At 40.9% G+C, this 14,778-nt stretch overlaps 1 protein-coding gene across 2 annotated transcripts in view; it reads left to right on the top strand.

Annotated features, from left to right (window-relative positions):
• The window catches only part of dph1 (diphthamide biosynthesis 1), a 110,490-nt gene that overhangs the window by 87,794 nt on the left and 7,918 nt on the right, over nt 1-14,778 (top strand). For both annotated transcript variants that reach the window (XM_053646422.1, XM_053646423.1), the window contains 4 exons: nt 2,456-2,577; nt 7,760-7,828; nt 8,670-8,826; nt 12,912-13,012. In XM_053646422.1, the coding sequence (XP_053502397.1) occupies nt 2,456-2,577; nt 7,760-7,828; nt 8,670-8,826; nt 12,912-13,012 (449 nt within the window). The remainder of the gene's footprint in view (nt 1-2,455; nt 2,578-7,759; nt 7,829-8,669; nt 8,827-12,911; nt 13,013-14,778) is intronic.

Raw genomic sequence — 14,778 nt, 5'->3', positions numbered from 1 at the left:
GTGTTCTTAACATAGATTAGTTTAACCCAGGCAGTCTGTAGCTGTGACAAATCACAGCTTTACTGGTTTAATATATTGCAAGACACATAATCCTGTAGAAGATATGACAAATGTGTAGCAGTGTAGTTATATTCTATTTTTGTTCAAATCGTGCACCCCAGCTGGCTTATAGTGGAAAGTGCTTTGTATGAGGGGCTTATTGTTATATATTGTTACAACTAAATTCCGAAAAAGTTGGGGCAGTATGGAAAATGCGAAACAAAACAAACAAAAAGAGTCATTTGAAAATTCAATTCACACTGTACTGTATTGAAAACACATTATTTGATGTTTGATTAATTTAATTTATTTTTTAAAATATACACTCTTATTTTGCGCTTCATAATGTGCCACACATTCTCAGTCGTAGACAGGTCAGGACTGCAGGCAGGCCATGCTCGCACCCACACTCTCTGCTTACGCAACCATGCACTTGTAATCCAGGCAGAATGTTGTTTGGTGTTGTCCTGCTCTGGATGGCAGCATATGTTGCTCCAAAATGTGTACATATATTTCTGCATTAATAGTGCCCTCACAGATGTGCAAGTTATCCATGCCATGGGCACTGACACACCCCCATACCATGACAGACGCTGGCTTTTGGACCTGACGCTGATGGTCTTTTCTTCTTTGGCCCCGAGAACAAGGCGTCTGTTTTGTCCAAAAACTATTTGAAACGTTGACTCATCGGACCACAAAACACGATTCCACTGTGCTACTGTCCAGCTCAGATGAGACTGAGCCCAGAGAAGTCTTCGCACTTCTGGACAGTATTGATGTGTGGCTTCTGCTTTGCATAGTAAAGCCTGAACTTGCATCTGTGGATGCAGCGGCGAATGGTGTTGACTGAAAAGGTTTACTGAAGTATTCCCGAGCCCAAGTCAGGAAATCCATTACAGACTTATAAGTTTTTAAGACAGTGATGTCTGAGGGATTGGTGATAACGGGCATTCGGAAGTGGTTTTCGGCCTTGCCCTTTACGCATGTAATTTTCCTTGATTCCTTGAAACTTTTAATTATATTGTGCACTGCAGAAGGTGAAATGCCCAAAATCCTACCGATTTGTCTTTGGGGAATGTTGTTCTCAGAGTGTTGGATTATTCTCTGACTCATCTGTTGGCAGATTGCCGAGCCTCGACCCATCCTTGCTCTTGAAGGACTAGGGTTTTTTTTGGAGGCTCCCTATATACTATGATTAGACGATTGCCTCACCTGTTTCACATCACCTTCTTATTTCAACTTGACACATCGCTATTAGTCCTAAATTGCCCCTATCCCAACTTTTTTTGGAACGTGTTGCATGCATCAATTTCAAAATAAACATTTACCTTCACAAAACTATGCAGTTAATTAGGTAAAACAACAAATACCTTGTCTTTATACGTTTTTTGTTTAAATACAAGGCAAAGTATATTTACTTTTGCTCGTCTTTGTTTTTATTGGTATTTTCCATACTGTACCAACTTTTTTGGAATTGGGGTTGTACATATTTGTTGATGTTGTTTGTAGTAGTAGTAGTAGTAGTGGTGGTAGCAATAGTGTTGTTGGTGATGGTTGTAGTAATGGATGATGGGGTGGTGGTAGAAGTAGTAGTAATAATACTAGTAGTAGTAGTGGTGGTAGCGGTAGTGTTGTTGGTGATGGTTGTAGTAGTAGTAGTGGATATATTAGTGGATGTAGTGGTGGTGGTATTAGTAGTAGTAGTGGGGGTGGTAGAAGTAGTACTGTTGGTGATGGGTGTAGTAGTAGTGGATGTAGTGGTTTTATTAGTGTTTGTATTATTATTATTAGTGGTGGTGGTGATTGCTGTAGTAGTAGTAGTGGTGGTGGTAGAAGTAGTCGTAGTAATAATAATAGTAGAAGTAGTAGTAGTAATAATAGTAGTATTAGTAATTGTGGTAGTAGTATACACCAGCACATGCACTCTCTGTGACTTACTGTTTTTGTGTGTGTTTTTGTTTTGGATTTTTTTTTCAGTTGGCAGCTCTGAATTCTCTGGGGCAGTGTTGCCTTGTGCTATTTGCGGTTGTTGCCATGTTAGTGTTTGTAATGCCGTGTTGTGTTTGTGCCATGCTTGCTGTCTAGGCATTTGTATGGTGCTCAGGGTGGCCACAGTGGGTCGGCCTTTAATGTGTTTTATTCTCTGAGCTGCTTGATTTAAAGCCTCTAAATGATTTTTCTGTCTGATACGTGCCTCTGCTGTGCTGGTGTTTATTTGGAATGTTGTTCATCTCATTTATCTTTACTCGAAGTGCAGGAAAGTGTACCCTGGGTCACTCCCTTCCTTTTGTCTTTCGCTGCTCTCTCTCGCTCTCTTTCTCTCTCTCTCTCTCTCTCTCTCTCTCTCTCTCTCTCTCTCTCTCTATGTCTCTTTATCTTTCCACTAACAGTGATATGTCTGTCTCCGTCCCCACAGGCAGTCAGTGCAGAGCTGAGGCCAGATTACGAGGTTCTCGTGCCTCAGTGTCGTCCACTGTCTCCAGGAGAGATCCTGGGCTGCACCTCCCCTCGCCTCGACAAGCATGTCAATGCCATCATGTGAGAACATAATCTCTCCATTTCCCCTTCTTGCAGCGTGTGTGTGTGTGTGTGTGTGTGTGTGTGTGTGTGTGTGTGTGTGTGTGTGTGTGTGTGTGTGTGTGTGTGTGTGTGTGTGTGTGTGAGTGAGTGAGTGAGTGAGTGAGTGAGAGAGAGAGAGAGAGAGAGAGAGCAGAGCAAGGCTGGAGGCCATACATCAGTTTAAATGAAAAGAGCATCAGTCAATGTCTGTGAAGCGCTTGAAAACACAGTTAAAGGAAATACACTTAAAGGGCTGGGGTGTGTATGAGTATAGATGACAGAGGTACATATGAAGTATAGACTCATATATTCTCATATATCTCTCACACGACCTCATAAAACATACACACACATAAGCCTGTCTCACACACAAACTGTATAAATAGCTTTGCTGTGACCAGTGGCATCAAGTATGCTATCCACTTTTCCTCTCAGAGCGGAGTGCAGATACAGAAGGGCATACTTGTGTTTCAGAGATCCATCCACTCTTATTAACATACACATTGTGTGCCTCTGTGAACTAAAGAGACTAAAGAGCGCTGAATCTTCTGAATGAGAAATTGCATATTATTGCTTTGTTTTTGTTTTTTTTCTTCCAACTTGGAAAATTACATGCAAGTAGGTACATAACTTGTGGAAGTTGAAAGGGTTTCTCAAAGCTTAATAGAAAATACATCCAGTTGTTGCCTTTCTATATGCCTAGGCATCTACGCTCTCTCGCTCTCTCTTTCTCTCTCTCTCTCGCTCTCTCTCTCTCTCCCTCTCTCTCTCTCTCTCCCTCTCCCTCCCTCTCTGCCTACAGCAGCTCTCAGTGCACTTACATTTGCTTTCATAAATAACACAGTCAAGGCTGAATAACATACAATATAAAGCCTGGCAGTAAAGGCTTGGGGCTTCTAAGGCCTTAATGAACCCATAAATGAATTTTACCCATAAATGTAAAATAAGTAAAGCGACACACACAGCTTGCAGCCAAAGCACACGCATACAACAAACACAGAGATTAAAGTTCTTGTCCTGCATTGTTTTGTCTTTGTTGTGATATTATGATCTGAACAGCTTTTCAAACCGTCGGTGTGTGTGACGAGCACAATTTCACTATTCCAGCCTTTTTGCCACATGCAGCATGCCACTAGAAGCTTATACAATTCACTCCCACGTTTTTGACTTGCCACCTTTTGTAAAAACAAAAGCTTTACAGAAACGTTCCACTTCGCCGATCATTACAGATAAACGAGTTAGTCATGCTGCCTAGCTCATGCTTGACAAATCAGTGATGTTCTGTACCGCAAGCTCCCAAGTTTTCAGAAATTTACCAGCTCTGGAGCAGGAACTAAAAAACAAGCTTCTGCATCCACAGCCTAGGAATGAAACTTTGTAGGCCACTGTGACTGAAAAAGTGCCTTACTCAGCAAAGTGTATTGTGGGTGCATTATTTGAACACAACCTATTGTGAGATTTCATAAGCCCACTACATGTGGTGCCACTTCAAACACATAACTAGTTCCTCCTGTGCCTACAAATTTGAAAAAGGTTCCCTGTGTATGTTTGTGTTTATGCGTATAATGAGGTCGTGTTTGGGTTTTTTTTTTTTGTATTTGAAGTATATAGGTGGGTAGATTTTACATGAGCTTGTGTGTGGTTGTGCGAGTGTATGTTAATTAGTGTATGTGGGTTGTGGAGAGAGTGTGTAGGCGGTGGTGGCATGGCTCTGAGCAGATGCTCATGCTGAAACTACTTAACTAACATCGGTACCAAGTTAGCATCTTTGGATGATCAGTATGGTACCAACTCATGCTGATTTCTCTTTATTTGTTATCGACAAGTTTAGTTTTGGCTGCTGTGTAGTTAAGCCTTGTTACGTCCGTGCAGATCCTGCGTTACTCAAAGGCTCAGTATGTGGAAGATATTTTCTCTTCTTCTAAGAAACGCAGTACTCAGGAATACGAGTCAGAAAGTAAAAAAGACAAACCTTTGACATTCAGGATGTGATGACATGTGGGATTAGCTTTCTTAGCTTGGAGCCGATAGGAATCGAAATGATGTTATATAGGGGAAATAAATCAACCAATATCCACTGAAGGGACAGTGGCTAGTGCCTGGGCCAGACTAGTGGATAATTGGACCAATTTTAAAGCTGATTTGTTCCTTGTATTGTACAATGTGTCCTGATTTTAAGCTGGTCTTCTACTCCTAATAATCTTCCCAGATGATCCCATTATGTGGTACATGTTTAAAATCCAGTCTTAGCCCCTTTATTCATTTGAATTAATTTATTTGTATAGCTCTTTTAATAGTAGACATTGTCACAAAGCAGCTTTACAGAAGTCTGGATGTAGATTTATTTATTTTTTCCCATAATGATCAAACCAGAGGCAACAGTGGCAAGGAAAAACTCCCTGAGACAACATGAGGAAGAAACCTTGAGAGGAACCAGATTCAAGGGAACCTCATCTGGATAACACCTGATCATGGGATTATAAATCATTAACGTGTACAAATGTAGAAGAGTAAAGTCAAACAGTATTAAGTGTTCAGGATGTTAAATATGAACATATTGTGAATGAGCACAAGACAGAATGTATGATTGTAATAGCAGTTCTTAGGTACAAGTCTACATTATGAAGGTGAGATCATCCAATGAAGCAAGGGATAGACGTGGGCATGAACTACTTTTGGGAAGTGCAAATCTGTTGGGTAACCATGTGAGGCCATCCACAATGGCAGAAGGTGCTACAAAAGGTCCATGAAGAAGTAGAGCATGTATTCACAATCGTGTCCTGGATGCCGCTATTTAAAGTTGTAAATATTAAACATGTTCAATATTTACAACTCAATGTCCTATAGTGTGCAGGAATACTGACTGGCTTGTGTGAAAACAAAATTTTGACTTCAAGACTAATAACTAACGACACCCAAGCTTAATGCTGTGTTCAACTTCATCCAGAATTGGGAATTCGGAACTACTGCATTGTTTACCTCTGTGCATTTGAGCTATAAAGTTTGTGGTGGTGGGGGGGTTGTTGGAAGACGTTGGAAATTCTGTGTGATAAGCTTTAGTCAAATGCAGCGTAATTGTAATCTAAACATGTTTTGGGTTTGAAAAATTCCCAGGTATGGAGAGTCTGGATCGTTTTTTCCGGACTCGTAGCGTATGGTTCAAGTCATGTTGGAAAGATCATATTTACGAGTTGAACGCACACGTACGGCACCACAAAGTCGTAATTACGAGAGGGGAAACATGGGATTTTCTTTGAATTTCAGCCCACTACAATATAAGATTTATACAATCCTAACCAATTTCACAGAATTTTTATTTTTATTAATTTTTTTAACACCTTTCTCATCTTTCAAAAGATTTACTAATGTACTGTCAACTACAGATGTTGCATCCAGTGATTCCACCATGTTTTCTTAAGGACACGCCTCCAACTCGGAGCTCAGATTCAGAAATTCAGGTGTGCTAGTGCTATTCTTTTTGCATTGTCGTGTTTAGATTAATGCAAAATAGAGCGCTTAATGTTCAACATCAAACAATTTTTTTGTTTTTAAAAAAAATTTAAAAAAGGTTGACACATGGGTGTGTGCACGTGTTTTCTCAGAGAGAATGTTTGTGTATCAGGCCACCGGGGAATGAGAAATGCTTTTCATCAGTCTTCCTTTCACCACTCCACTAGCCAGTGACACACACTCGGGTATATAGTGCGTTACCTGAATATCATCACACACAATCCAGCATCTCACTTTAAACTCGGACGTGACGTCTAGAAAACAGCAACACGCCACTCTGCTTCAGCAGCCTACCCTTTTTTCAGACCTTACATTACTACAGCTATTGTATCATACCCTCCCAGCAATAGCACCAAGATTAACGGCTAATTAAATCTTAAGAGGTGGTGTATTTTGGGATGTATGGAGGATGGATATACTGACCATGAGAAAGGAGAGCTAGTGTTAAATAATAGGAAAGCTCCTCTACTCTGTCTCCATAGAGTTGAGGGAACTATACATCTACCTCTGTGGGATGGAGGGTGAAGAAGGGCATGTGTGTTTGGACCCTTGTTGTATTGTTAGGAATGCTTTATAGAGCAGGGAGATCTGTCCCGTTACAGTAATAAGCAGCCAGATCGCAAAATGTGCCATGCTTTAAAGGAGTACTTAAATGAGAACGTTTTCAAACCTGCAGCCATGAATGCACATCTTGGTGAAACCCAGAACAGCTTTGGAGCGGTCAAAGGTCAACATGCTTTTCTATAGACAGATTTGCATTAAGGTAGGAGCTGTGATCTATTAAAGTGTATTGTGCTCATGGGATTTAGCGCAAGGACTACTGGGCCAAACGCTCTACCATTTCTGTTCAGTCTGACGTGAATGTGTAACAGCTATTACGTTAGCGTGGCTGAGCGGCAGACCGTATTGTGCAAGGTTTGAATGCATGTGCATTTCGGTCAGCCTTTTGCTCTTTCAAGTCCATAGGGATGCCACTCATTGTGAGACCGGCTTTTTGAAGGCTGACTAATTAAGAGCTCTCTCTTCTTTCTCCTCCCCTTTTTTTTTTTTTTTTTTTTTTTTTTTTTTTTTATTTATAGCAATATTTATATCTTTAACTACTAACTAGTTGGCTGACCTGGCATACCATGTGTCCTTCTTCACTGCTAATGCTAGCAATTTAGTTTTCATTTGCTTAAGTATTTTTAATCTTCGATGTTCATGCTAGCCAACTAGCTTAAATGAGCTAACCTGGCAGGATTTCAAAGTCGTCAACACACATGAATGTAGTTCATATTTCACGTAACCTGAGTTACAAAACTCGGCTTACTCATATTTTTGAAGCACGCAGGTAAAAATAAAGTCTTGAATCAAATCTTCATTGTTTGTGATTGAAATGCACAGTGTAGCACTATTGCTAACGTTCTTTGTGTGTGATATGAAGGTAAAGACTTGTTCATATTTAAATACATTAATGCATAATACATCTAGAAATTAAAACAGACTATTATTATGGCTATATGGGTGTAGTGTATGTAATTGTGTGTGAATGTGCACCCCCCCCCCGCAACCCCCCCGCTGCTGTCCATGCTGTTGTCCAGTGTACAGAGCTTTGTTTTCTTTATCAATCCCTCCTTCCACTGTCTGATATTGCATATGTTTGTCAAGACAGATACCTTGGGGATGGACGATTTCACTTGGAATCAATCATGATCGCCAATCCAGATGTCCCAGCTTACAGGTAAACCTCAGAGGCCCTGCACAAAGAAATGATCACTGCATTTTCTCTGTTCATTAAAGGAGAACTCCACCTTGAAACACATTAAATATGTTTATAGTGAAATATTACTGATGTGCTAAGCAATCCTGGTGCGAATTTGTTGGTTGGCGCTGTATTTTTGTTATTCCTGTAAGAAGTTAGACATGCGCTGCTTTGACATCCTGCAGGACATTGCTAGAGCAGTTACAATGGCTTTTAATAGGAGGAGAAAAATGTTATCTCAAACATAAGTCAGGTTTCACTGTTAGCTACTAAAATCAAAAGAGCAAGAGCTTCGTTTCTCACCAATTTTCCAGCTATGTACAATGTCATATTAATGACAAATCCAACACTAAAGAAGTGGAGACAACAAACATTGGACTCAGAGTTCCAGAATGCAATGCAGTTGTGCTCAGTTACAGCACAGCCAGTTAGCGATCTACGAGATGATGAGCACAATGGCATTAATATATTAGCATGAAAGTTGAAGCTCTGGAACTTGATCTGTTTGTGAAGAGTGTACAGATGAGGAGGTGAGAGAGATAGACAGACTAAAGGAAAAAAAAGTGCTGCTTCATCAGTCTCTGTAAGTGGAGATGAAGCAAAACCCATTGATTCCACTTTCAGCAGTTACTCAAACAGCATTGTGCATAATGTAGGAAACCCTTAACCAAAGCGAAAACATACCAACATGTTTACATTTAGTAGTCAATTCAGAAGTTCTTTACAAAATAAATCTTGGATGCAAGATTTTTCTTTTAATAGCATGTATTCACCTTTCTTCTATATGATGGCAGCATACTGAATAGAGTGTTTTGTGCAGGTATGATCCCTACAATAAGGTTTTCTCTCGGGAGTATTATGACCACGAGGCCATGCGTGCTAACAGACTGCAGGCCATAGAGACGGCGCGCTCAGCCCAGAGGTGGGGTCTGATTCTGGGCACGCTTGGTCGCCAAGGCAATCCCAAAATCTTAGAGGTGAGCAATTAAACATTTATAAAAGTACCGTCCCCTCTGAAAGTATTGAATCGGCAAGGTCACTTATTTTTCCATTTTTTTTTTTTTTTTGTTCTACACTGAAGACCTTTTTAGTTTGAGATCAAAAGATGAATGAGTTGATGGATCAGAATTTCAGCTTTCATTTCCTCATATTTACATCTAGATGTGTTAAAGAACTTAGACCATGGCACCTTTGGTGGCAGACGACCCAATTTGTAGGTGAGCAAAAATATAGGAACAGAGTTTAAAAGTAAGCAACACTTAATATGTGGTTGCATATCCCTTGCTTGCAATAACGGCATCAAGCCATTAACCCACTGACATCACCAAACTGTTGCATTCTTCTTCTGTGATGATTTTCCAGGCTTGTACTGCAGCTTCTTTTAGTTTTTGTTTGTTTTGAGGTGTTTCTCCCTTCAGTCTCATCTTCAGGATGTGACATGCTGCTGAATTGGGTTAAGGTCTAGTGATTGACTTGGCCAGTCTTTTTCCCCCTGCTGAAGTCCTTTGTTGAGTTGGCAGTGTGTTTTGGGTCATTGTCTCGCTGCACGATGAAGTTTCTCCCAATTAGGTTGGATTCTTCCTCCCAATTAGGTTGTATTCTTCCTCCCAATTATATTTCTCGGTAAATTGACAGACAGAATGTTTCTGTAAACTTCTGAATTCATTCTGCTGCTACCATCATGAATTCCATCTTCAATAAAGATTATGGGGCCTGTTCCAGTAGCAGCCATGCAAGCCCAAGCCGTGACATTACCTCCACCATGTTTGACAGATGAGCTCATATGTTTTGGATCATGAGCAGATCCTTTCTTTCTCCACACTTTGGTCTTTCCTTCACTTTGGTAGAGGTTAATTAAAGTCTTCTTCAAACGGTGGATTGTGATACTTTCACCCCTGCCTTGTGACTGTTATTTTGGGGGTTTTCTTCACAGCTCTCACAATGTTTGTCATCAACTGCTGTTGTTTTCGTTGGCTGACCCGTTCTATGTCTGTTTGTTAGTACACCAGTGGTTTCTTTCTTTTTCAGGACATTACAAATTGTTGTGTTGGCTATGCCCAATGCTTTTGCAATGGCTCTGATTGATTTTCTCTCATTTTTCAGCTTCAAAATGGCTTGTTATTCTCCCATAGATAGCTCTCTGATCTTCATGTTGGCTTATCCTTTTTAACAACAAATGCAGTCTTCACAGGCAAAATCCAGACCTTGAACCAGGAGTAGATATTCAGAGCTGTTAATTGTCTAAACTGTCTTGTTTAACACATCTAGATGTACGTGAGAAAATGAAAGCTGAAATTCTGATCTGTCGTCAAATATTCATCTTTTGATCTCCAACCCAAATGTCTTCAATGTATAGCCAAAAATAAATAAATAATTGGCCTTGCCATTCCAGTTCTTTCGGACGGGACTGTATATATTCTACCAAATTTCAATTTTCCATTTAATGAATACTTAAAACGTAATACAGATACCTCCGTGCACGTATACACATTTTATTCCTTTTGCTGTAGTGGAATGTGTGTGGGGTCTTAATCAGTACTCAGGATTGGGAGGGGTCTTTTTCAACACCCCGTTGCTGCCTTTGCTTCTTTTGATCTGCTCATTTTTGTTTTTCTCTCATGTATTGTGTTTGACTTTGTTTTGACTGATCCTGTCTTAATTGGTATGCATAGGCGAAGGGAGAGAGACTCAAGGATCTTTCCAACATCTCCAATTTTGCTGTCAAATGAGATTTTTAAGCCAACATGAATCTCTCTCTGATTCTCATAACGCTGTGTCTCCCAAATGAGATCTATACAAATACCAATCTCAGACAAATAGACATTCAGATGAATATTCTGATGGAATAGATCTGTAGCTGTTGTCTGTTTCTGAGAGCAAGGCATTAGTTACTGTCAACCTTCAGCTGTCAAACTATCACGTGTGAAAAGAAGAGTTGAACTTGAAAAATTGGAACTCTAGGTGATTAGATACTTATTATTAAAAATAAGTCTAGTCAACTGTACCACACCTTTTTTTTTATTAGAATTGAATCAAAGCAGCTTCACGAAGGAGTAAAAAAAAAAAAAAAAAAAAATTGATTTCAGTGATTTTGATCAAGGCATGATTGTTGGTGTCAGACTGGGCTGGTTTGTGTATTTCTATAACTGCTGATATCTTGGGATTTTCACGCACAACAGTCTCTAGAGTTTATTCAGAATGGTGCAGTAAAGGAAAAACATCCAGTGAGTGGCAGTGCTGCGGACAGAACAGATTGGTTTGAGGTGACAGAAAGGCTACAGTAACTCGGATAACCACTGTGTACGATTGTGGTGGGCAGCAAAGCATCTCAGAATGCACATCACGTCAAAGGCGTGAGGCAGATAGGCTACAGCAGCAGAAGGCCACATCAGGTTCAAGAACAGAAAGCTGAGGCAGCAGTGGGTACAGACTCACCAAAACAGGACAGTTGAAGACTAGAAAAATGTAGCTTGTTCTGATGAATCTCAATTTCTGCTGAGGCACACAGATGTTAGCATCAGAATTTGGCACCAACAGCATGAATCCATGGTCCCAACCTGCCTTGTGTCAACAGTCCACGCTGGTGGAGGTGGTGTAATCGTGTGGGGAATGTTTTCTTGGCACACATTAGGTCCGTTAACACAAATCAATCATCGCTTGAATGCCACAGATTGTTTGAGTATTGTTGCTGACCATGTGCATCCCTTCGTGTGTATATAAATTATTATTATTGTTATTATTATTATTATTATTATTAACAACAAGCTCGGTCAGTGTATGTCTGGGTTTGAAAGTTTTAAATTGAATCTGGGACTAATAACAATTTAGGAAAACAAGAGTCCAACCAACCTGATATTTTCTTAACTCTTGGAATAGAGAACAAGCCAGGGCCATGAGAGTATAAATTGTCTGGAAGACAGTGCTAAACAAGTAAGACTGATAATATGGCGCCAGGTCTTGCAAAGATTTATAAGTCAGTAATAGTAATTTGTAATCTGTGCCAAATATAGTTGGAAGCAAGTGGAAGTCAGATATGGGTGATTTGGCTGAATTTCCTGGATCTGTAAGCAATCTGGCAGCAGCACTGTGAGCCAGCAGGTGAGGAGACTGGAACAAGTCACCGTTCTAAGTATATATCAGTCATTACTTTCATGCTAAGTTAAATGAAGATGTGTTTGCTCTAAACTCCGCCGGCTAAAATCTGTTCATCTACTCGGTAAAGAAGAGAGTGAAATATACTGCATTTCTTTATTTGTTGTTTGTTGAGCCTTGGGGCTTTGATGCTTTTAACAGCTAATGTTCACTCTTGTGATGTTCTTCACTAGAAATATGTATAGCCCAAAGGGTTTGGAGTTGTGTGTAATGTTCTTCTGCTTAAGAGTTATGTTTCATATTGCTTGCATGAAGTGTAATGTAGTAAGGAGGATGGGTGATCAAAAGAAGACCTTGGAGTGGTTGTGCATGCACACTAGAAAGTCTCAGGAAAGCCCTTTACTTTAAATGATATTGAGATGCATATATTGTCAATGTGGTGGAGATTTGAATGCTTCTCTCTGCACTGGGCATTCCAGGGGAACATGGCTTTGTAATTGTAACACACACAGACCAGGCAAGGAACGCTAAAATGCCTAATAAATCTTTGCAGTATGCGAAAATGCAGACATTACAGAGAATAATGTCCAAGTGTAACTGGTTATAGAGTAATAATGATATTTTGTCAAATCATTTCTTTCTATATTGCAGCACAGTATGTAATGGCCTAGTTCTCGAGTTTAAATGAGCTTCAGTACATTGGTCTGTTTTTGATTTTCTGTCTGGTTTGAGGTGTTTGATGTCTGGCAGCAGGATGAGTCCTGCCCAAAGTAGCAGTCTGGCCATTTTTTTGTATGGAACGCTAGACAGCCCCGGGTCATCTGGTATTTTGCTGTGATGAATAAATTTATAGTCATATTTCTTTTTTCCACCTGTATTAACCCCACATTCCCTCTGTATTTTTTTCTCTCTCCCACTCGCTCTCTCGCTCTCTCTCGCTTACTCTCTCGCTCATATTTCCTCTGTCTAGCATTTGGAGGAGAAGCTGAAGGCACTTGGCAGGTCATTCACCAGGGTGCTCCTTTCGGAGATCTTCCCAAGCAAGCTGGCGCTGATGGCAGATGTTGACACGTGAGTCTCATGCCATCTTCATGCAGAGTCACGTTCTTATTTGTACGCAATTATAACTCGGCTCATCCCCCTTCAAAAGATGCAGCCTTCCCCAAAACATCGGGTGCATTCATCTCAGCTTTAGTGCCCCCTTTGGGACAAGCACAGAAAGAATAGAGGAGGGCTTAATTTGACAGCCAGGGAAGATAACATTTGTGATGGCATGGCAACTTTGTTTCATAACTAACCATTGTTCTTTTACCTAGAGGGTACAGTGACTGTCATTTAGGATGTCAGTTTAATTACTACTAGCCCTGGAGTTTTTCTCTTTAGCAGCTTGTGTTATTGCGATGGGCAATGTTCGGATACACACCCACACTCAACGTTATTCATTAAGTCACATGTCACATCAAACCACACAGGCCAGATTTATTTCCTACCCAATGCACAGCACAGTGGTGTGTATGTTCTGTGCTGCAGCCCTGAAAGTAAAGGTTTCTATTCAAACTGGAAAGGTTTCCCATCTCTGTTGCATGAGCCTGGATTGAACAAGGAGGACCACAACCCACTGCTCATGCTGGCATACAAGAGGGGACCCAGATGGAGGGATACGAGGAAGCTGTACCAAAGTTCAATCCTGGAAGCTGTAACGAAGTTAAAGTGAGTGGATTTGGCCTTCTGCCTCCCTCGTGACTCTCTTACGCCTCTGGGAGCAACGCTGCATACATAATCCCAGCAGGACGTAACAGATAGAAACTCACTCTCCAGCCTGCTTTCACTTTTCCCCTGCCAAGTGCCACCAGCATCTGAAGCACATCATTTGGTGTGTTACATGGCTTCTGGTTTTAGCCTCATTTTGAACGATAATGCGGTCGGTGACGTGGAGTTAACCGGTTGACTCGCCTACAGAAGGCTGAATAGCATAATCTCCACAGGAGCTGAGTCTGATCCGTGCCCCCGGGTATGGATTCTTCACAGTACTAGACTGTGCGAGAGAAAGAACAGAGATAGCGGTAGAGTATGAAGCCCATACAACCCATGTGAACACATACTTGCAACGTTAGCATATACTTTTTATTCAACGCTTTCATGTGGTGAGCTGTTGTTCACACTACTCGCCCTCATGGTTATTTTAATTTCACCTACGCTTTCATTTTAAAGCACTACAGCGAAAGTGATAATGGTGATTATTCTTTGGATTTTGAATACTCGCATCACAGAGTTCTTGTTCCCTTTTTCGATACGTGATTTGTAATTATTTTGAATGCAATGCACTTCAAATTTGCATCTCAACATAAATCAGACACCCATGAAGTTCTTATTCACCTGATCTGGTATACGCCTGCCCATTTACTGCAGCGCTGCAAGTGAAACTGTGAGCAGAGGGTGAAGTGGCTAATTAAAATGTATTATTTCCTCGGAAAGTGAGGAGCGAGGCAAGATCCCAGACCTTCCTGGTGCAGGGAAGCCCTCCCCTTTTCGGTGCTAATCACATCTCTTTCCATTTCTCACACTCCCTCCCTCCATTAGACTCTTTCATCGGGGAGCCCGTCTCTCATTGTGTTGGTGGGTGTAATGATGATCTGAAGAGGCCTCTCATCATGGCCATATTCAGTGGGAGCCAAACCAAGGCATCATTACACCACTTTGACCTGTCATCAGCTCAGCATTTGGTGTCGAAGGGAGTGTACGAGTCCTCCTACACACCTCCTAGACCTTGGTTGGAGTGTGTGTTCTCCTACATGCTGTTCCCGCTTGCGGGCAAAGGGACAGCTGATTCTGCGCTT

This window comes from Ictalurus furcatus, chromosome 17, assembly GCF_023375685.1.
Source record: "Ictalurus furcatus strain D&B chromosome 17, Billie_1.0, whole genome shotgun sequence".
NCBI classification, from domain to species: Eukaryota; Metazoa; Chordata; class Actinopteri; order Siluriformes; family Ictaluridae; genus Ictalurus; species Ictalurus furcatus.
This window is presented reverse-complemented; position numbering and strand designations above follow the sequence as displayed.